Source organism: Scyliorhinus torazame, chromosome 15, assembly GCF_047496885.1.
Source record: "Scyliorhinus torazame isolate Kashiwa2021f chromosome 15, sScyTor2.1, whole genome shotgun sequence".
Taxonomy (NCBI): domain Eukaryota; kingdom Metazoa; phylum Chordata; class Chondrichthyes; order Carcharhiniformes; family Scyliorhinidae; genus Scyliorhinus; species Scyliorhinus torazame.
The window spans coordinates 192,142,217-192,165,232 of record NC_092721.1 but is presented as its reverse complement, the minus strand read 5'-3'; the positions used below and the strand labels follow the sequence as shown (position 1 = coordinate 192,165,232).

At 45.2% G+C, this 23,016-nt stretch overlaps 1 protein-coding gene across 2 annotated transcripts in view; it reads left to right on the top strand.

Moving 5' to 3' along the window:
- prkx (protein kinase X-linked) overlaps nucleotides 1–23,016 on the top strand; it is a 124,685-nt gene that overhangs the window by 25,132 nt on the left and 76,537 nt on the right. For both annotated transcript variants that reach the window (XM_072477357.1, XM_072477356.1), the window contains exon 2: nucleotides 18,982–19,150. In XM_072477357.1, the coding sequence (XP_072333458.1) occupies nucleotides 18,982–19,150 (169 nt within the window). The remainder of the gene's footprint in view (nucleotides 1–18,981; nucleotides 19,151–23,016) is intronic.

Genomic DNA, 23,016 nt, shown 5'->3' with positions numbered 1-23,016 from the left:
TCTGGCATTACTTTGCTTATTTCACCATTTTAATGTCCTCTTTGTGCCACCTTATCACTACTTAACAGTACAAATATATGAATTCGGGGCAGGAGTAGGCCCTGAATACTGTTTTTTAAATTCATTTTTGGGGTTGTCGGTGTCATTGGCGAGACCAGCATTTATTGTCCATCCCTAGTTGTCCTTGAGAAGGTGGTGGTGAGTTGCTGTAGCCCCTGAGGTAGAGGTGCGCCCACAGTCCTGTTAAGGAGAGAGTTCCAGGATTTCAGCCCAACAAGAGTGAAGGAATGGTGATAGTTTCCAAGTCAGGATGATGAGTGACTTGGGGAACTTCCAGGTGGGGGTGTCTCCAGGTACCTGTTGCCCTTGCCCTTCTAGACGGCAGTGATTATGTGTTTGGAAGGTGCCGCCTAAAGAGTGAGTTGCTGCAGTAAATCTTATAGATGGTACACACTGATGCTACTGTTTGTCAATGGTGGAGGGAGTGAATGTTTATGGAAGGGTTATCAATCAAATGGGCTGCTTTGTCCTGGATGGTGTCGAGCTCCGCCCTTCAATAAGATTGTGCTTGATTTGATTGTGGCTTCAACAGCACTTTCGTCCCTACCACCTATACCCTTTAACTCTCCTATTAGTCAATAATCTATTTACCTCTGACTTAGAATAGTTAATGACCCTGTCTCCACTGCTCTTTGGGGAAGAGAGTTCCACATACTCTCAGCCTTTCTGAAAGAAGAAATTTTCCTAGTCTCCAACCTAAATGGGAGATCTCTTATTATAACTTGGGGACACAGTTTAAAATGCTCTCCCACAAGGGGAAACATCCATATAAACCAACAGTCCAACTGTGGTCAGACACACCGCACTCTGAAACCAAGTGGTAGGTGCCACCTAATACAAGTTGTGTGGATTTGCAAATTCCCCATGATGCTTGCCATACTGTGAGCCAGCTGATCTCACCGGACCTCTGACTTCCACAAGAGTATTTCCAGGTGCCGGTCGAAGAACACGCTTCAAAATTTTCCCAAACCAAAATTTTCTCTCGGATGTCTTCACCAGGGATCCACTTTCAGAATTTCAATCTTTCTTTTAGGTAGTCCTCTGCCTTGGCTTGCCACGTGCATTCAAGCTTCAACACAATCTCTCAGGTACCCAGCCACGCCAACAGAACACTGCTGCTTCACAGCTGTATTTAGATGTCACCAAACTTTTGATTTACCTCTAATGTCTGGCTTCTCATCTAGCCGACTTTAAATCTGGTTCTTGCAGCTGTCTCTTTAATACCGAGAACTTTCTCCCTTTTTTTACTTTAACTGGATCGTGTTCAAATTTGGTTCTTTTAACTGTCTTCCTGAGACATTGGGCGCGATTGAAAAGAAAAAGTTCCAAGAGTTATTTCGGGCATGACATCCTGCGTATTTCCTGATGGCCGAGATCGCAGCTCTTATTTAATGGCACTTAGTGCCGCAAATGAGTCCACGCAATATTCACACTGATACTGGTTGTCCCACCAGCTGATTCACCAGACTCCGCATGGCAGCTCCCCACTAACAAGGGAGCAGCTGCTTTTAAATGCTCCCTCCCAACTCTCTCGCAGTCAGCACATGAACATGCTTCAGGGATGCCGGCCCTCCATGCTTCAGGGATGCCGACCTGGCCCCGAGAGGGTCAGGTCAGAGGACCAGCTGCAGGGCAACAATGCTGTCTGGGAGGCAGTGGCAGCGGCTGTCATTTTGGGCAGTGTGACCAGGAGGACAGGCTGTGGAGGTGAGACGGGCACTCTGTTTCCCAGAGAGGGTCAGAGGACCAGCTGCAGGGCCGACAATGCTGTCCGGGACGCAGTGGCAGAGGCTGTCCGTTCAGGCAGCATGACCAGGAGGACTGCTGTAAGTGCAAGAAGAAGACCAGCTACCTCCACAGGACCCTATGCAACAAGCACATAGCTCACAATGCCACCTCCCTGGCCTGCAAGAGAAGGTAGCCCATAACAGGCGTGAAAAGACCCAGGTGGGTGGCGAAATTCCAGATGTCTGAGTCCTCTCCTCCTATGAGGACGAGTCCTGGAGATCGTGCGGTTGACTGAGGATTCAGCTGTCCTTGACGGCGAGGTTGGTCTGCGCTGCACAGGTGAGGATCCACAGCCCCTTCACTCCTTCCCTCCCACTGACCACATGTCCTTTCTCCCGCAGGATCTCCACCTGATGATGCGGGGCCATCCGGCGGGTGTCCATCTCCACCCCCCACACGCACACACCCAAGAGAACAACTCTGAGGTGCTCCAAGGAAACCACCGGCGAGGCGTCACAGCTATCACCCGCACCTCCCATCAGTGCATAGACACATGTCTCGGTAGGCGACATTAGTGGAGCACAATCTGGTGAGTACCACACAGCTGCTGATGCACATCAGGTGGAGGCAGGAACATCCAAGGGAGTCAGCAGGCAGAGATCTGCTGGATCCCAGGACTCCGCTGATTCCCAACCAGATGCCGATATTCTGGGCAAGGTTATCTCCTGATGCACACGCTAGAGCACAACCGTGCAATTGAGATGGGGATGTCCAGCAAGTGCGTAGCTGATTGGTTGAGTCCCAAAAGCTATCGGTGCAGAAGATGGTGCTGGCAATGCGTGGCACTGAGGCCAATACTGCCAGGACGACAACCGCGTGGAAAGCCTGGAGCATGACGTCAGCGCTTTGAATGTGGTGTCCAAGGCTTGTGACGACCATGGCCCTGGCAGAGCCAGGTGATGCAGAGGCCTAGGGCAGAAGCCTAGGGAGGCAGTGGCGTAGTGTTAGTGTCATTAGACTAGTCATCCAGAGACCCAGGGTAATGCTGTAAGGACCTGGGTTCGAATTCTGCCAGGGCAAATGTTGGAATTCAAATTCAATAAAAAATGAAACCAATGTTGATTTTCATTTAAAAAACCATCTGGTTCACTAATGTCCTTTTAGGGAAGGAAATCTGTCTTCCTCAACTGGCTTGGCCCACGTGTGACTCCAGACCCACAGCAAAGTGGTTGACTCTTAATTGTCCTCGGGGATGGACAATGAATACTGGTCCAGCCAGCGACATCACATTCCATAAATGGATAAAGAGGAAAAAAAAGGCCTCTGGAGCTCTCTCCACCTGCCCCCATTCCCCACAGGGCACTCGGGGTACCGGCAGGGGGTGCCAAGGTCGTCAATGGCCAAAAGGCATGAGAAGCAGCAGGCTGAGTTCACCACACTTTGCAGTTTCTTGAGATCTTGGGCCGAGCAGTTGTTATTACCAAGCTGTGATGCAGCCGGATAGGATGCTTTCTATGGCACATCTGTACAAGTTTGTGAGAGTCGATGCAGACATGCTGAATTTTTTTAAACTTCCGTAAGAAGTAGAGACGTTGTTGGGCTTTCTTGACTTGCATCGACGTGAGTGGACCAGGACAGACTGTTGGTGATGGTGACCCCCAGAAACATAAAGCTATCGAACATCTCCACTTCGGAGCCATTGATGCAGATGGGGGGGGGGGGGGGGGGGGGGGGGCGGAGGGCGGAGGGCGGAGGTGTTGTGCTACGCTTCGTGAAGTCAATGATCAGTTCCTTGGTTTTCTGACATTTAGAGAGAGGTTGTTTTCGGTACACCATGCAACCAAGTGATTTATCTCCCTTCTAAACACCAATGGATGCAGGCCCACCTGTCAAACCATTCCTCAAAAGATACCGCTACCCCCCCTCCCCCAACTAATCCCAGGAATCAGTTGAGTGAACCTCTCAACTGTTTGTTATGCAATTATCTCCTTTTTAAAATAAGGACACCAAAGCTATACCCTACATGTGCGTCTACCACTGCCCTGTACAACTGTAGCAAAAATTCCTACTTTTATTTTTCAATTCTCCTTGCAATAAATGGCAACATTCCATTTGTCTGCCTAATCACTTGCTGTACCTACGTACTAATTTTGAGATTAATGTACCAGGACACCTCGATCCTTTTGTACATCAAGTTCTGCAATCTCTATTTAAAAGTGCTTTTCTAGTTTTTGTGCCACAATTAACAAGTTCACATTTCCTCATACTATACTCCATTTGCCATGTTTTTACCCAATCACTTATCCATATTCCTTTACAAACAACTTGCATCTCTTCACAGCTTTCTTTCTGTCATCAGCAAATTCACGTTCTGTCCCTTGATAAATGTAGATTATAAATAGTTGAGGCCCCCAACATTAATCTCTTTACCACTTTAGTCATTACATCTTGCCAACCTGAAAATTATTCATTTATGCCGACTTTGTTTCCTGTTCGCTAACCAATCCTCTAACTGACTTTCACTCTTACTGTTTCGCCCTCTTTATTAGCATTTTGATACCTTAATCCCAAAGCTCTTAATCTTTTTTTATATAAACTTAGAATAGCCAATTATTTTTTCTTTTCCAATTAAGGGGCAATTTAGCATGGCCAATTCACCTAACTAGTGCATCTTTGGGTTGTGGGGGTGAAACCCACACACACATGGGGAGAATGTGCAAACTCCACACGGCCAGTGACCCAGGGCCGGGATTTGAACCCGGGTCCCCAGTGCCGCAGTCCCAGTGCTAACCACTGCACTACATGCCGCCCTTCATCTTTTTCAATAAACTCCTATGTGGCACTGTTAAAGATCTTATGAAAGTCCATGTACCCCATAATCACTGCTCCCTCTGCCCCTCCCCATAATATGTCACCACAGTATTCCTCATAGAATCCCGACCGTGCTGAAGGATGCCATTTGGCCCATCGAGTCTGCACCAACCCTCTGAAAGAGCACTCTACACAGACCCACTCCCCTGCTGCCCTATCCCCACATTCCCACCTAGGGGCAATTTAGCATAGCCAATCCACTTAACCTGCACATCTTTGGACTGTGGGAGGGGACTGGAGCACCCGGAGGAAACCCACGCAAACACTGGTAGAATTCCTACTTGATTTATCTGTCTACCTTTTCTGAAATCCATGTTGGGTAGATGAGTTTTAATAATAATAATCTTTTATTGCCACAAGTCTGAAGTTACTTTTTTAGTGAGTCTTTCGGGTTTCTCCGACACAGGAAAGAAATTCAGCATTGCATATATTTTTAAAACCCTTATTGCTTTTTTTTATTTGTAAACTGGATTTTTTTCTCCAGCACAAAATAATTCTCTTCAAAGTTTCTGGAATGACACACCTCGTTATGCTTAGGGAGCTACTAGCAGACAATCCAAGACAGTTCAGACCAATTTCAGATGGAGCTACAGGAATTCCATAGCCAACCTTATTAGCGGTGTCATTTGGTCTACTGACTTCCCAAATGCCAAACCCTCAACATAAATGGCACCCTTTCAACCCATAATGGCTGAGACATTATCAGCCCTGAAAACCAAGCCAATTCCAGGCAATAGATAAACATTTTTTTTGAAGTTATTGTGGACGTTATGATCAAAGACTCTGGCCCTTGGACAGTTGACTTGCATTTCTGGCTGTACACCCAACTGCCAAGCCACAAAGAAGCTGCCCCAGACAGGACAGCTGGCCCATCTAACCTGACTCTGCTGCAAGATGTATCATCACCTACAAAATCGACTCAATCTCTGTACGCCTACGTCATCTTGCAACGTCGTCACCACCTGAGAAGCGAATCATACAACATGCCAATCAACTGAACTCTATATCTCTGTGTGAAAAAATTCCACATTGGACTCTGACTTTCGGACTCTGGGACACAGGTGAACCAAATTGTTTTTCTGTGGTGCTTGTATATTTAAACTGTCTTTCGTCTGTCCCCTTTTGCTGAATGAATGTGGAGTGGGACGTTGAGGTTACTCCTTTTGTGGATTTGAATGTGTGAAATAAACAAACCTGACTTGACCCTCACTCGAGTTTGCCGTGGGATTATTAATAAAACTGGATCACACAGAAATAGAGGGTTGGGAAAAAATGCACCACAGCTTATTCTTTAGAATAAACTAATTCAGAACACCTTCTGTTTGCAGACAGGTGACCAGAGGGAAACGGTGCGGTTTGAATTGCCCCCCCTGCTGCCCATAACAGTAAGATGACAGCAATCCTGTGAGAGACGAAACAATTTCTGGAACAACTGCGTTGGCACAATGCTGTCTTGCTGTATCTTGGGGAGATGTTGCAGTCTCACTGGCTAACTTGTTTTCTTCCCTTTGTTAATTATTAATTCCCAGCTTTCTAACCTATGCAACTTTAATGCAAATTATTTGTTCTATATTGGCAGTTATCCTGCTTTTGTTTATTTCAGTTCCGTCAAAGCATAATTGCTGCCTATCCAACCTGCAATGTGGTCGCAGTAATATCAGTAGAATCACTTAAAAATGAAAATGGGCGGTTTGGTCCAACCAGGCTTCCCTGATAATTTGAATAATAAATTCCTGTTTCCTTCAGTATTATCGGTCATGTTAGCCACAATGGTAACTGCTGCCCCATGTAGTGACTGCTGATTAACGTAGGCATCTCATCAGACTTCCTATTAGAGATTTTCAGAACAAAGTCTATTCAGCTTGCATTAAATTCTGTTTTCCTGGAGGAAAATGTTCTCTAGTGTGAGCCAGAGGAATATGAAATGCTGACACTTACTATTAGCAGCTCCATCTATTTTGTAATATTTTACAATCCATAAAATCCCTACAGTGTAAGAGGAGGCCATTCAGCCCATTGAGTTTGCACCGAACCTCCAAAAGAGCACCCTACTTAGGCCCATTCTTCCTCTCTACCCCCATAACCCTATAGCCCCACCTAACCCGCACACCTTTGCACTGTGGGAGGAAACACCACACATACACCGGGCGAATGTGCAAACTCCACAGTCAGTTTATTTTGGTCACACACATGTAAATCCCCTTCGTACATTTTACCATGTTAAAGGTGCTATCTAAATGCAAGTTGTTACTACTACACAAATTTGACACTAGGGGAGGCAGAGGTACCTTAATGAACAGTTCAAATTAACAGTGCCTTAACTGAGAAAAGGTGAAGCTTAATTAGCATTCGCCTTTTGTTTTGCAACATTATTTTGAAGCAAAAAGCACTTGTTTTTGTCATGTTAAATTGAACTCTTTCCTGCTGACTCCACCTTGTGCTTCCCCTGCTATGATGAAATTAAACTGCTGGCATGTTGCAAGATCGTTGTTCATTAGTCCTTGCTTCCTTGCTCTCCACAGGACTAGTACCGGATGATTGGAGGGAGGCAAATGTTGCTCCCTTGTTCAAGAAAGGAAATGGGGAAATCCCTGGGAATTACAGACCAGTCAGTCTTGCGTTTGTGGTGAGCAAAATATTGGAAAGGATTCTGAGAGATGGGATTTATGATTATTTAGAAAAACATAGTTTGATTAAAGATAGTCAGCATGGCTTTGTGAGGTGCAGGTCATGCCTCACAAGCCTCATTGAATTCTTTGAGGATATGGCGAGACACATTGATGAAGGCCAGGCAGTGGATGTGGTGTATATAGATTTCAATAAGGCATTTGATAAGGTATCATTTGCCCATGGTAGACTCATTCAGAAAGTTAGGGGGCATGAGATACAGGGAAATTTGGCTATCTGGATTCAGAATTGGCTGGCTGAAAGAAGACAAAGAGTGGTAGTGGATGGAAAGTATTCCGCCTGGAGGTCGGTGACCAGTGGTGTCCCGCAGGGATCTGTTCTGGGACCTTTGCTCTTTGTGGTTTTTATAAATGACTTGGATGAGGAAGTGGAAGGGTGGGTTAGTAAGTTTGCCGAAAACACAAAGGTTGGTGAAGTTGTAGATAGTGTCGACGGCTGTCGCAGGTTACAATAGGACATTGACAGGATGCAGAGCTGGGCTGAGAAGTGGCACATGGAGTACAACCTAGATAAATGTGAAGTGATTCATTTTGGAAGGTCGAATTTGAATGCTGAATACAGGGTGACGGGCAGGATTCTTGGAAGTGTGGAGTAACAGAGGGATCTTGGGGCTGGTTTAGCTCACTGGGCTAAATCGCTGGCTTTTAAAGCAGACCAAGGCAGGCCAACAGCACGGTTCAATTCCTGTACCAGCCTCCCCGAACAGACGCCGGAATGTGGCGACTAGGGGCTTTTCACAGTAACTTCATTGAAGCCTACTTGTGACAATAAGCAATTTTTCATTTCATTTTCATGTACATAGATCCCTCAAAGTTGCCACCCAGGTTGATAGGGTGTTAAGAAGGCGTATGATGTGCTGGCTTTTATTAACAGGGGGATTGAGTTCAAGAGCCGTGAGGTTTTGCTGCAGCTTTATAAAACCCTGATTAGACCACATTTGGAATATTGTGTCCAGTTCTGGTCGCCTCATGAATGAAATGAAATGAAAATCGCTTATTGTCACAAGTATGCTTCAAATGACGTTACTGTGAAAAGCCCTGATGTGGAAGCTTTGGAGAGGGTGCAGAGGAGATTTACCAGGATGCTGCCTGGATCAGAGGGCATGTCTTATGAAGAAAGGTTGAGGGAGCTAGGGCTTTTCTCACTGGAGCGAAGGAGGAGGAGAGGTGACATGAAAGAGGTGTACCAGGTGATGAGAGGCATGGATAGAGTAGATAGCCAGAGACTTTTCCCCAGGGCGGAAATGGCTGTCAGGAGGGGACATCATTTTAAGGTGATTGGAGGAAGGTATAGGGGAGATGTCAGAGGTAGGTTCTTTACACCAAGAGTGGTGGGTGCGTGGAATGCACTGCCGGTGGAGGTGGTGGAGTCAGAGTCATTAGGAACATTTTAAGCGACTCTTGGATAGGCACACGGACAGCAGTAAATTGAAAGGGTGTAGGTTCGGTTGATCTTAGATTAGGATAAATGGTCGGCACAACATCGTGGGCTGAAGGGCCTGTACTGTGCTGTACTGTTTTATGTTCTATTAGTGAGATTTTAATGCCATCCATGAGCTGTCGTCACAAGCTTTCATCATCAATGAAGATCATCTGGCCACAGGAGAGGTGCCGGAGGACTGGAGGTTAGCCAACGTGGTACCATTATTCAAGAAGAGAGAAAAAGATAAACCATAAACTACCAGCCAGTCAGTCTCAACGGCAGTGATGGGGAAACTATTTGAAGTAATTTTGAGAGACTGAATTAATCTGCATTTGGAGAGGCAGGGATTAATCAAGTACAGTCAGTGTGGTTTTGTTAAAGGGTGGTTATGTCTGACCAACTTGATTGAGGTGATTAGTGTAGATGAGGGCAATGCATTTGATGTAGTTTAGTTGGACTTCAGCAAGGCTTTTGATAAGGTCCCACATGGGAGACTGATAGCGAAGATAAGAGCCCATGGGATCCAAGGAAATTTGGCAAATTGGATCCAGGATTGGCTGAGTCCAGAATTGGTTAAGTGGCGGGAAGCAGATGGTGATGGTCGAGCGGTGTTTTTCTGACTGGAAACCTGGGCGTGATTCTCCGCACCAGCGACTAAGTGCCCACGCCGTCGTGAACACCGTCGAGGTTCACGACTGCGCGAAACGGCCCCGATCTCGACCGATTCAGGGCCTGAAAGTGGGCTAGGATCGGGGCCGCGAGAAACCCGGGGGGGGGGGGGGGGCGTGTCGCTAAAGCAGCGTCATTAGCGCGTGCCTCGTCATCCGCCGCCTAACTGGCGCTAACCCGCGCATGCGTGGTTGCCGTCCGCCCCGCAAGAAGATGTCGGATGGATCTTGCGGGGTGCGGAGGAAAGGAGCTCCTCCTTCAGTGAGGCCGGCCCGCCGATTGGTGGGCACCAATCGTGGGCCAGACCCCTTTTGAGTGCATCCCCGGTGAAAGCACCCCCCCCCCCCTCGTCCCCCCACAGGCCGCCCCCTGCCGGCAGCGACCAGGTGTGCATGGCGCCGGCGGGAAGCTGTCGTTTTGGGCAGGCCGCTCGGCCCATCCGGGCCGGAGAATAGCCGGTGTAGTGGAGAATCGCCATTTTGGGTGACCTGGGAGATTCTCCGTCCTGCGCCGTGCAGAACTTGACGGGGCCGTTCTCGCCGCTTGGGTGCATCGCGGGAGGGTGTCGGACCGGCGTCCGGGGGAAAATGGCGCGCCAGGCGAATCTCCAAACCGGCGTGGGAGCGGAGAATCGCGCCCCCTGTGTCCAGCGGGGTCCTGCATGGATCAGTGTTGGGGCCCTTGCTGTTTGTGGTTCATATAAATGATTTAGACATGAATATAGGAGGGTTGATTTGCAGATGACATGAAAATTGGTGGGCTGGTAAATAGTGAGGAGGATAGCCTTTGATTACAGGAGGATGTAGACAGGCTGGTCAGATGGGCTGATCAGTGACACATGGGATTCAATCCGAATACGTGTGAGGTGATGCACTTGGGCAGGACAAACAAGGCAAGGGAATTCATGATGAACAGGAGGACTTGAGGAAGCACCGGGAATCAGAGGGACCTTAAGGTAGCAGAGAAGTAGATGCAGTGGTCAGCAAGGCTAATGGTATACTTGCATCTATTAGCCAAGGCATAGAGTTTAAGAACAGAGAGGTTGTGCTGGAACTGTATATAACATTGGTTAGGCCACAGCTCGAGTATTGTGTGCAGTTCTGGAATCCATGTTATAGGAGGGATATGATAGCCCTGGAAAGGGTGCAGAGGAGATTTAACAGGATGTTGCTGGGGCCGGAGAGTTTTAATTATGAAGAGAGATTGGATAGATTGGTATTGTTTTCCTCAGAGCAGACTGAAGGGCGACTTGATTGAGATGTATAAAATTATGAGGGGCATAGATAGAGTAGACGGGAATAAACTTTTTCCCCGGTGGAGGGATCAATGATAAGGGGGCATGAATTTAAGGTGAAGAGCAAGAGGTTTAGAGGAGGATGTGAGGAAAAGCTTTTTCACCCAGATGGCAGTGGGAGTCTGGAACTCACTGCCTGAAAGGGTGGTGGAGGCAGAGACCCTCAACATTTAAGAAGTATGTAGATGTGCACTTGCAATGCCGAGGCATACAAGGCTGTGGGCCAAGTACTGGAAAATGGGATTAGAATAGTTAGGTTGTCTTTGACCGGCTCGGACGTGGTGGGCTGAAGCGCCTTTTCTGTGCTGTAGACTTCTATGAGTCACAATCAGCAGACTGCCATATGTTGCCATCTGTTCCCTTGATGACCTTCCCGCACTGTTAGAAACAATGAACCAGTCAAACTCCTGTCTAGCTGGAAAGCTCCAGGAACTGATGCTATCCCAGCTCAGCAAGAAGTCTTACAACACCAGGTTAAAATCCAACAGGTTTGTTTGGAATCACTAACTTACGGAGTGTAGCTCCTTCAGCTCAGGTCTATAAGGCTGGCGGACTGGTCAAGAGGCTGGCTGAACTCTGTCTATGTGGAAGCAAAGAACTATCACTAAAGAATGCAGGGACGCCTCTATTGACCGCTGTACAAGGAGAGATTAAATCACCAATCTTGTGACATTCATAGAAGGATCTCCCTTCTCTCCATCGCCTGCAAAATCTTTTGTCAGAATGTGTGCTAACCGCTTCGTGCAACATCTCAACCAGGATCTGCTTCGAGAAAGTCAGTTTTTGAAAAGGTCAAGGAACCACTGATGTGTTTGCAGTGAGACAGCTCCAACAGAAATGTCAAGAACAGAACATGGACCTCTACACCAGGGGTTTTCAAACTCGGTTGCGACCCACGGTGGGTTGCAGGCAGGTTTCGGGAAGGTTGAGCCGCTCAGTTACAGTGTTCCCGATTACTAATGGCCACAATCGGCTTTTAAAAATGCCTGCTGCTCCGGGCTTGTGAGATTGCCAGTCATCCCGCGTGTGTGTGCTGGATCAAGCAGTGTGCCGTTATGGAGTCCAGCGGGATGGACCACCCCCTCCTGACGTCGCCACGCTGTTCAAGGCCAGTTTTCTTTTTCAGTAAACGACAAAGTCTTGCCACCGGAAATGGTGGCAGAGCTCATATCACGCGCTGAAGTCACATGTTCTGGGCACAAGAGAAATTCCTCCATTTTGCCGCTGCCCGCAGCACTGGTGTGAACTCTTGGGCCTCTGGTGAACAACCCATGAAGAAGAAGAAGCTGAAAACAGGAACAAAGCAGCATAAAGATGATTTCTTGAAGTATGGGTTATTCATTGTGTCACTGCAAATTAGGATTCAAAGTTCTTGTGTGTTTTATGTAGCAGGGAAGCACTGGCAAATGGAAGTTTAAAACCCTCAAAACTTCAAAGACATTTGAAGACTACACATTTACCAGGATGTTGGCTGGGCTGGAGAGTTTTAATTATGAAGAGTGATTGGATAAACCGGTATTGTTTTCCTTGGAACAGAGGAGACTGAGGGACAAACCTCATCTTAAATCATCCGCTGAAGTCACCAGAAATGTAGCATTGAATAACAAAGCAAGTGAGATCCTGAGGACCAAGCAGCTCACCTGTCACATTAAAGTTTAGTGAAAATGGTGGGATGCGAAGGTCAGTCGGTGTGGGTCGCAAAGGTTGGCCGGTGTGGGTCGCGTGGGTTGGCCTCTGGGGGTCCTGAAGGATGGCTGGTTGGTACAAATGGGTCCCAGGCAAAGATGTTTGAAAAACACTGCTCTACACCATGTTTATTAACCAGATTAAGGCCTTTGACACGGTTAGCGTGAGGATTTGGTTACTCTTCAGAAATGTATCACCATGATTTGATGGCTCCTTGAAGACAGACTTGCACATGTCCTGGATTTTCTTTGTTCTTTACGCTAGAAATTTGAAGCTGCCAGCCACCTCCACCACGGCACCTTTGATTCCTGAAGTTGATGATCAGCTCCTTAGTTTTGCTAACATTGAAGGCATGATTGTTGCCATTGCACCATGCCACTATAATAATAATCTTCATTATTGTCATAAGTAGGCTTACATTAACACTGCAATGAAGTTATTGTGAAAAGCCCCTAGTCGCCACACTCTGGCGTCTGTTCGGGTATGCTGAGGGAAAATTCAGAATGTCCAATTCATCGAACAAGCACGTCTTTTGGGACTTGTGGGAGAAAACGGGAGCGCCCGGAGGAAACCCACGCAGACACAGGAAGAACGTGCAGATTCCGCATAGGTATAGATTCTCTATCTCTCTCCTGTACTCTGACTCATTATTTGAGATCAAACCCACGACAGTTGTGGCATCAGCAAACTTGTAGATGCAGATGGAGCCAAATTTTGCCCCACAGTCGTGTGTGTGTATAAGGAGTACAGTGGGGGGTTAACCACACAGCCTTTGCTGGGCCCTATTATTGAGGACTAACGTGGAGGAGGTGTCGCTGTTTATCCTTGCTGATTGTGGTCTGTGGATCACAAAGTCGAGAATCCAATTGCAGAGGGAGGAGCCAAGTCTTAGGTTTTGGAGTCTGGATATGAGCTTGGCAGGGATTATGGTGTTGAAGGCAGAGCTGTAGTCAATGAATAGGAGTCGGACATAGGCGTCCTTGTTGTCGAGATGTACCAGGGATGAGTGTAGGGCCAGGGAGATGGTGTCTGTTGTGGACCAGTTGTGGTGGTATTCGAATTGTAGTGGATCACGGTAATCTGGAAGTTAGAGCTGATATGACTAGCACTTCATAATGATAGATGTCAGGGCCACCAAACGGTAGCTGTTGAGGCACGTTGCCTCGTTCTTCCACCAGTTGGTCCGCGCAGGTTCTGAGTGCGCGACTGGGGGTTCCATCAGAGCCTGTTAGTGTTCCGTGGGTTCACTTTCAAGAAGGTCGATCTGACTTTTGAGACTGACGGTAGATATGGGTGTGTTTGACGCTTTTGATGGAGTTAACGGTTTGTTGCTTCCTGCTCAAAAAAAGCATTGAGTTCATTGGAGAGTGATGCTCTGTTGCCAGGGATTCTACTCTGCTTTTCTTTGTAGCCCATTATATTGTTTAAGTCTTGGCACAACCGACAAGAGTCGTTTCGTTGGTCTGGGATCCTAGCTTAGCTTCGTGTTGTCTCTTGGTGTCGCTGATGGCTTTGTGGAGGTCGTACCTAGATTCATTGTGTAGGTCACGGTCACCCGTCTTGAATGCCGCAGACCTGGACTTCAGTAGGGAGTGGATCTCCTGGTTGAACCATATTTTCCGGTTGGGGAACGCACATGCTAACTTCTTTGGCATGCAGTCTTTGACACACTTACTGAGTCTGTGACGGGAGTGGAATACTCGTCCTGGTTGATCGTTGAGTTCTTGAATATGAACCAGCTAACTGACTCCAACCAGTCACGTAGGAGCTCTTCCGTTGCATCGGACCAGCATTGCACGACCTTCTTAACCATGTTCTCCCGCTTAAGTTTCTGCTTACACGCTGGGAGAAAGAGCACCATCTTGTGGTCTTGTTCAACGAAATGTGGTTGGGGGTTGGAGGGGTAGGCACCCTTGATGTTTGTGTAGCAGTGGTCAAGGGTGCTGGGGCTCCTGTTGTGGCAGGAGATGTGTTAAGACCATAAGACATGGGAGCAGCATTAGGCCACTTGGCCCATCGAGTCTGCTCCGCCATTCAATCATGGCTGATTTTTTTCTCATCCCCATTCTCCTGCCTTCTCCCCATAACTCCTGATCTCCTTATTCATCAAGAACCTATCTATCTCTGTCTTAAAGACACTCAGTGAATTGGCCTCCAAAGCCTTCTGCGGCAATGAGTTCCATAGATTCACCATCCTCTGGCTGAAGAAATTCCTCATCATCTCTGTTTTAAAGGATCGACCCTTTAATCTGAGATGTTGTTCTTACAATTGGAAACATCCTCTCCACGTCCATTCTATCCAGGCCTCGCAGTATCTTGTACGTTTCAATAAGACCCCCTCTCATCCTTCTAAACTCTTAACGAGTACAGACCCAGAGTCCTCAAACGTTCCTCATATGACTAGTTCTTCATTCCAGGGATCATTCTTGTGAACCTCCTCTGGACCATTTCCAAGGCCAGCACATCCTTCCTTAGATATGGGGCCCAAAACTGCTCACAATACTCCAAATGGGGTCTGACCTGAGCCTTATACAGCCTCAGAAGTACATCCCTGGTCTTGTATTCTAGTCCTCTTGACATGAATGCTAACGTTGCATTTGCCTTCTCAACTGGTGACTGAACCTGCACATTAACCTGAAGAGAATCGTGAACAAGGACTCCCAAGTTCCTTTGTGCTTCTGATTTCCGAAGCATTTCCCCATTTAGAAAATAGTCTATGCCTAGATTCTTCCTTCCACTTTTCCACATTGTATTTCACTTGCCACTTCATTGCCCACTCTCCTAGCTTGCCCAAGTCCTTCTGCAGCCTCCTTGCTTCCTACATACAACCTGTCCCTCTACAAATCTTTGTATCATCTGCAAACATAGCAACAGTGCCTTCAGTACCTTCTTCCAGATCATTAATGTATATTGTAAAAAGTTGTGGTCCCAGCACAGACCCCTGAGGCACACCACTAGTCACCGGCTGCCATCCTGAAAAAGACCCCTTTATCCCTACTCTTTGCCTTCTGCCAGTCAGCCAGCCCTCTATCCATGTCAGGATTTTACCCTTAACACCATGGGCTTTTAACTTATTTAACAGTCTCCTATGCGGCACCTTGTCAAAGACCTTCTGAAAATCTAAATAAATCATGTCCACTGATTATCCTTTGTCTAACTTGCTTGTTACCTCCTCAAAGAACTCATTTGCTAGACACTACCTCCCATTGACAAAGCCGTGCTGACTCAGTCCTATTTTACCGTGCACTTCCAAGTACTTCGTGATCTCATCTTTAATAACAGACTCTAAAATCTTACCAATGACCGAAGTCAGGCTAACCAGCCTAGAATTTCCCATCTTCTGCCTCCCTCCCTTCTTAAACAGTGGTGTTACATTAGCCACCTTCCAGTCCTCCGGGACCCTTCCTGCCTCCAGTGTAGGTGGAATTTTGGCAGTACATGCTTGAGGTTGGCTTGGTTGAAATGCCCGTCCACGATGAACAAGGTCTCCAGGTATCCTGTTCATGGTTTTTTTCTCGCGTTGTACAATTCAACAAGCGCCTTCTTCACTTCCACCTGGGGAGGGATATAGACTGCTGTGATCATGGCTGAAGTGAACTCCCTTGGAAGGTAGTATAGGTGGTATTTCACATATATGTTCACATATATATGGGTTTCAGCAGCAGATGAACCACTTCCCTGCTCTACTGTCTCGAGCCTTTTACCATTTGATAAGCAAAACATGCTCTTATATCATAACTTTAAAGTTCAGTGTTGAAGAATACCTGTCATCTATCTGCCCACTGAATTAAGTGCCTCTTTCCGAGTCCATTTTTGTTTTTTGCACATTGATTGCATAATTTGCTACTCCATTCACTTGTCATTTGCAGAGTGTTATGGGTGCCTGGTCACCTCTCAGCAGAGGTTCAGAGGCTGGATCAGATGCCATAACCAGTTTTAATGTGGTGCGGAACGATTGATTTGTTCCAGGAGTGATAATATAGAAATGGGGCTATTTTATAAACCAACTTTATTAAAAGAAATGAAAATGATATTTAAACCTTTCTTTCAGTTCTAACACTAACATTCCATACAGTTTCTTTAGGTCCAATCAACTCATTCCACTCACATAGACAGGCAAAGATGAAGTCCAATGATGACTATGAAGCCAAAGTGTATTGGAATTGTAATGACTTTTACACTATTGTATCGCAGAAAATTCAACATTAGCAATTATTTTGGCCATCTGCCAATCTAACCTAATACTATCTAAGCCCTGGGGAAGTGCCTCAGAAATCAATCTGCTGTGTTGCAGTGTTAAAATGTCTTCCTGAAGTCTAGATGCACCATGGTCTCTGATGCTCTCCAAGAAATATGACTAGTAAATTGGTTAGTAAGAACCTGAGCCTTTGCGTATTGAGATTGTAGCCTACTTAGAGTCATAGAATCTCTCCAGTGCAGAAGGAAGCCATTCAACCCATCGAGTTTGCACCAATCCTGAAAGAGCACCCTACCTAGGCCCACTCCCATGCCCTATTCCCCCTAACCTAACCTGTGCATCCCTGGACACTAAGGAGAAATTTAGCATGGCCAATCCACCTAATCTGCACATCTCTGGACTGTGGGAGTAAACCAGAGGAAACCAAATTCCATGCAGTTGCCCAAGTCGGGAATTGAACCCGTGTCTCTGGTGCTGTGAGGCAGAAATGCTAACCACTGTGCCATGGTGCCACCTTCACACCTCTAATACTGATGCACTTTCATCACTGATGTTACCAAGTCAAATTTTGGCAGAGATTTTTTTGCTTCTGAAGGCAAGTCAAATTGAACAAATTGGGCCGAAGTACATGTTACACAAAGGAATTGATTCTGAATCACTTCATTCAAACTCCAGTTGACTTGATAAAGCAATGCTGCGTTTGAGGAAAAGAAATCAGGCTTGGCTGCTGGAGAACCTTGGGTAACCATTCAAAATCTTCATCAATGGCCAGCAAGTGACAGAAAGCAGGCTGAGGGCACTGTTTAAGATGGGGAGTTGGAAAAGTTAAATGATGGCAAGCAGATGGTACCTGGTTAACTCTTGATCCTCTCGGGACAACAATCACTGACGTCCCACACCTCAGGAACAAAATTAAATGTTTCCATTTTCCTTGCATCCTTTTGGAATTGTCAGTGACCTTTTGAGAATTTGGATAATGATCTCAGTGGTCTTTGGGCAGTTTGTGCATGTGTTATTTGTTAAAGCTTCATGGCAACAAAAGTAAGTGCATTTTTTTTTCTTTGTTGACCTCAACGTGCCTGCCATTTTCTCATTTCATTAATGTTTGCCACATTATCAAAATTTGCTGACCAACTTCCTTTTCCAAAACTTTCAATACAGCCAACCATTTTTATTGCAAACATGCTGTGGACCTATTTGGACCAGAACTGTTGCATTTGTTGCCTAAGGTGTAAATTGTATTTAATAAAGAAACTTATATTTTAGTTTTTAGGGTCATTATTATATGTCATTGTGGTATATCTGTAAATTTATTTGAAAGTGGCAACTTTGATGCTGACAATTACATGTATGGTCAGAGATTTCCCACATTTGCTGCATCCAATGTTCTAGTGTGCACCACTTGCTTGGTTGCAACCAATATATTTAACAGCCTTGATGGTATGATCACTAAGTGATGGTGATCAACTGACTATCCAGCAACATAGCACGTATTCAATACAATTCCCTCTCATATAAACTGCAAACATTTTGCAAACTGTTGCCAATACCACCTCCCAATTTGGTCGTGTCAAGTTGAGTAAGCAATATTTCAGTTCCTTGCAGATAACATTATGTCCTCATTATGGAGAGTATTGGGAATGGGCACCTTTTATCATATTTGACTCCGAATGATGATCAGATGCTTGGGTGTGAAACTTTACTGGTGTCCTTTATGGATGTCTGGAATGAATACTGCCCATCGAGTGGCATCAGCAGTCGCTGCTGTGACCCTCACATAACTAAGATTGAGGCTTGACTGCTCCTACTTCTTAATAAAATGTTATTGATTATCTTTACAACTTGCTTGTTTTAGCCTAAATCAAATACGTACCTGACCAATGAGGCCGAATGTTGCAGCCAAAGAGATATATATCAAATGGAGTTAATTTGCACAAGTCATGTTGGTAGTCGCCACATAAACAACAGATAGCTGAGGTGAACATCTATCATTTTTAGTTTGTTGATAGCAATGTTTCTGGGCTTGATATTTCAGACTTGCGATTATCTGGTGTATTGCTGCAGGTGCTGTTGAGCATTTTGAATGCTGCCAGCAGTGTTGAACAGAAATAGCCATACTTTGGCTTCCTACTTTGACCTCCTTCTTTCTTTGTTGTAACCATTCTCTGATTCTATTCAAGATTTTAATGTTTTATTGAGTGATACATTAAAATTGGAAATGTCTCTGCAGGTAAACCAACAAGTTTTTGATGCAAACTTGAAAATTGTTTTTTTCAAATTTGAAATGTTCAGATGGGTTCTGTGACTATTTTCTGTATCTGGATTTTCAGTGACTCTGATCATCATCTTTCTGCTATTTTATCAGGGACTGGAACCTTTGGGCGAGTACTTCTGGTCAAAGACAAGAAGACAAGAGAATACTGTGCTTTGAAAGTGATGAGCATTCCTGATGTAATTCGGCTTAAGCAGGAACAGCACGTGCATAATGAGAAAAGCATCCTAACTGAGATCCATCATCCATTTCTTATAAGGCTGTAAGTAAGCTTATTATGATCCCAGTTGATGTTATAACTGGACAGGAAGATCCCAGAAGACCGTATCTTTACTTTTTTTAAATCAAATGTGAAGAAATGGAGTCACAGGACTGCTGATTAGTTTTAACAAAAATGTATTAAACATGGAAAAATGGCATTATAATAAATACTCTTTTACTCCCCCTTTTGATTAACAATTACACAGAGGTTTTAAGATTAATAACAGATGACACAGTAAATTTGAAACTACAATTGTCTCGTTAGCATACAAAGTCCCTTTTTTTTTTAAGAAGACAAAGATTGGCTGTGGTCAAACACAAATTTCAGTCTGAACCCAAGTTAGTGTCCATGGATTTCTCCTTTGCATTTCCCCAGATGATTGTCATATGAGAGTCTCCAAACTCTAATCCCCAAAACAAGCTTTAAAATCTTCTCTCCATAAATTTGCTTTCCATTAGCGGTTTGCATCCTAAAATCCAACCTACCTTTTCCAAAGACTCTTGCGAACAGAGCTTTGCTTCATTTCTACAGATAATACTATGTTGGGTGGGCGGGTGAGCTGTGAGGAGGAGGCAGAGATCCATCAGTGTAATTTGGGCAAATGAATGGCAGACAGCAGTCACTGAAGCTAAGCATGCAGATACAGCAGGTGGTCATAACGAGAGGATTCAACTACAGGAGCAAATATGCAGGGCCCTGGTGAGGCCACACCCATGTGTAGTTTTGGTCTCTTATCTGAGGAGGAGGTTCTTGCTCTCGAGGGAATGCAGCAAAGGTTTACCAGATTGATTCCTGGAATGGCAGGACTATCGTATGAGGAGACAATGAATCGGTTAGGATTATATTCACTGGAGTTCAGAAGAATGAGGGGAGGATCTCATAGAAACTTACAAAATCTTAACAGGACTAGACAGGGTAGATGCAGGAAGGATGTTCCTGATGGTGGGGGTCCAAAGCCAGAGGTCACAGTTGAGGATATGGGATAGACCATTTCGGACAGAGATGAGGGGACATTTCTTCACCCAGAGTGTGTGTGGAATTTGTTACCACAGGAAGTAGTTGAGGCAAAAACAGTATATGTTTTCAAGAAACAGTTAAATATAGCACTTAAGGCGAAGGAGATCAAAGGATATGGGGGAAAGTGGGATTAGCTATTGAGTTGTATGATCAGCCATGATCATAATGAATGATGGAGCAAGCTCGAAGGGCCAAACAACCTCCTTCTGCTCCTATTTTCTATGTTTACCAGTGAATTCAGGTCAGGATTTTACACCAACCCCTTTCAGGATTTCTTGGTCTTTTCTGCTTTTACATACTTGCGGTTCAGCTACCAATTCCCACAGGTATCGTTTCACAGACTCTAGTAAAATCTAACAGACCTGAAAATCACTTCAGATGTCTTTCTGGCCTTCTTTTCAGTTCTGTCTGTCTTGTCTGATTATTCCTCTGTTCTTGTATCTTTAACGTCAGTCCACCTGGAAACTATTTTCATTTCTCTAGTTTTGTTAACTAACTGCTCTTTAGATAACCATTATTCCATTGTATGGTTTTTCTTACAACAAAACTAAAAGACATATTCCTTCTTTAGCTTTTGAAACTACTGCTTTTGGTGGAGGTGTGGGAGCTGTTCCAGCTAAAACTAAAGAACAAAGTAATTTTTTCTCCTTACAAGGGCCTCTAGTTGCCAAGCAACTATATTTACTCTTAACGCTGTAGCTCTCTCAAGGGCCGCACGGTGTCACAATGGTTAGCACTGCTGCACCACAGTGCCGAGGACCTGGGTTCGATCCCGGCCCCGGGTCACTGTCCATGTGTAATTTGCACATTCTCTCTGTGTCTGGTTGGATCTTGCCCCTACAACCAAAAAGGATGTGCAGGCTAGGTGAATTGGCCACACTAAATTCATTCATTTTCATTTCATTTCATTTTATTTCATTCATTCATTCAAATTGCCCCTAAATTAAAAAAAACAAAGCTGTAGCTCTATCCCAGTTGGAACTGAAATCAACTCCCACTGGTCTCTAACAGAAATCTTTGTGCCCTCGTTGGCCACATATGAGATCCCAGAGGATTGGAGGATAGCTAATGTTGTACTGTTATTTAAGAAGGGTTGCAAGGATAATCTGGGTAATTATAGGCCAGTGAGCTTTTCATCAGTGATAGTGAAATTATTGGAAAAGATTCTCAGAGATAGAATCTATGCACATGGAAGTGAATGGTCTTATTAACGACAGACAGCATGGTTTTGTACGAGGGAGGTCATGTCTCGCTAGTTTAATTGAATTTTTTGAGGCGGTGACACAAATGATTGACGAGGAAAGGGCTGTGGTTGTTGTCTACATGGACTTTAGTAAAGCATTTGATAAGGTCCCTCCTGGCAGGCTGGTGCAAAAGATTAAATCCCATGGGGTCAGGGGTGAACTAGCTGGATGGATTCAGAATTAGCTTGGCCATAGAAGATAGACGGTAGCAGTGGAAGGGTGTTTTTCCGAATAGAGGTCTGTAACTACTTGTGTTCCGCAGGGATCAGTACTGGGACCTCTGCTCTTTGTAAAAATATAAATGACTTGGAAGAAAACGTAGCAGGTCTGATTAACAAGTTTGCGGATGATACTAAGATCGCAGGAGTTGCGGATAGTGATGAAGATTGTCCGAGAATACAACAGGATATAGATAGGCTGCAAAATTGGGCAAAGAAATGGTAGTTGAAATTTAACCCGGAGAAATGCGAGCTGATGCATTTTGGTAGATCCAATTCAGATGGGAGCTATAAAATAAATGGCAGAACCATCCGAAGCATAGAGACGCAGAGAGATCCCGGCGTGTGTTGATCTCCTATTTTCTTTCTCTGTCAGTCTGGCCTCAATAAAAGTTGAGACGGATTCGCACGTAAACAGAAGTTATTTATTTAGCTTGCAAGCTTAACCATCTTACAGAATGTAACAGGACGTCCTGCCTCTTACACTCCAGAAAACGACTGAACTAACAGACAAAGGAATCTCTGCAAAATCAGTTCAAATGGTATCAAGTTTCACATACTCGACGGACATAGGTCAGCCTAGGTCCCTCCTGACCTGTTTAATCCATTCTGATTGGCTCACTTCCAATCCCTTTCTCTGGCCCCTATCAATGCATCCTCACTCTTATAGACACACCTCTTCCTGCTTTTTCCATGCGGTCCCAAATTCCTTTGTCCCTAACTGCAAAAATCAAAGTGGCTTATTTCTACATTACATTAACTAGTATCTCTAAAGTAACTATTTTATATCACATTCGTCACGTGCAGGTCCACAGATCCTTAAAATTGGCAGCACAGGTGGAAATGGGGGTAAAGAAAGCATATGGCATGCTTGCCTTCATAGGACAGGGTATCGAGTATAAAAGCTTTAAAATTATGTTAGTTATATAGAACATTGGTTAGGCCACATTTGGAATACTGCGTCCAATTCTGGTCATCGTACTACCAGTAGGACGTGGAGGCTTTGGAGAGAGTACACTGCACTATAAATTTCATGAACTATGGTTGAATGAACTGGGATTGTTCTCCCTAGAGAGACGGAGGCTGACGGGCGACCTGATAGAATTTTATAAAATTATTAAAGTTATAGATAGGGTGAACAGTGAGAGGCTTTTTCCCAGGGCGGAATTTAAAATTACAAGGGAGCACCAGTTCAAGGAAAGGGGGGACAGGTTCAGTGGAGATGTGCGGGGAAAGTTTTTTTTACACAGAGGGTGGTGGTGGCCTGCCAAGTGAGGTGGTTGAAGCAGATACGTTAGCGACCTTTAAGACTTATCTGGATAGGCACATGAACAGACGGGGTACAGAAGGATACAAGCGGTTGGTCCAGGTGGGACTCTTAATCGGC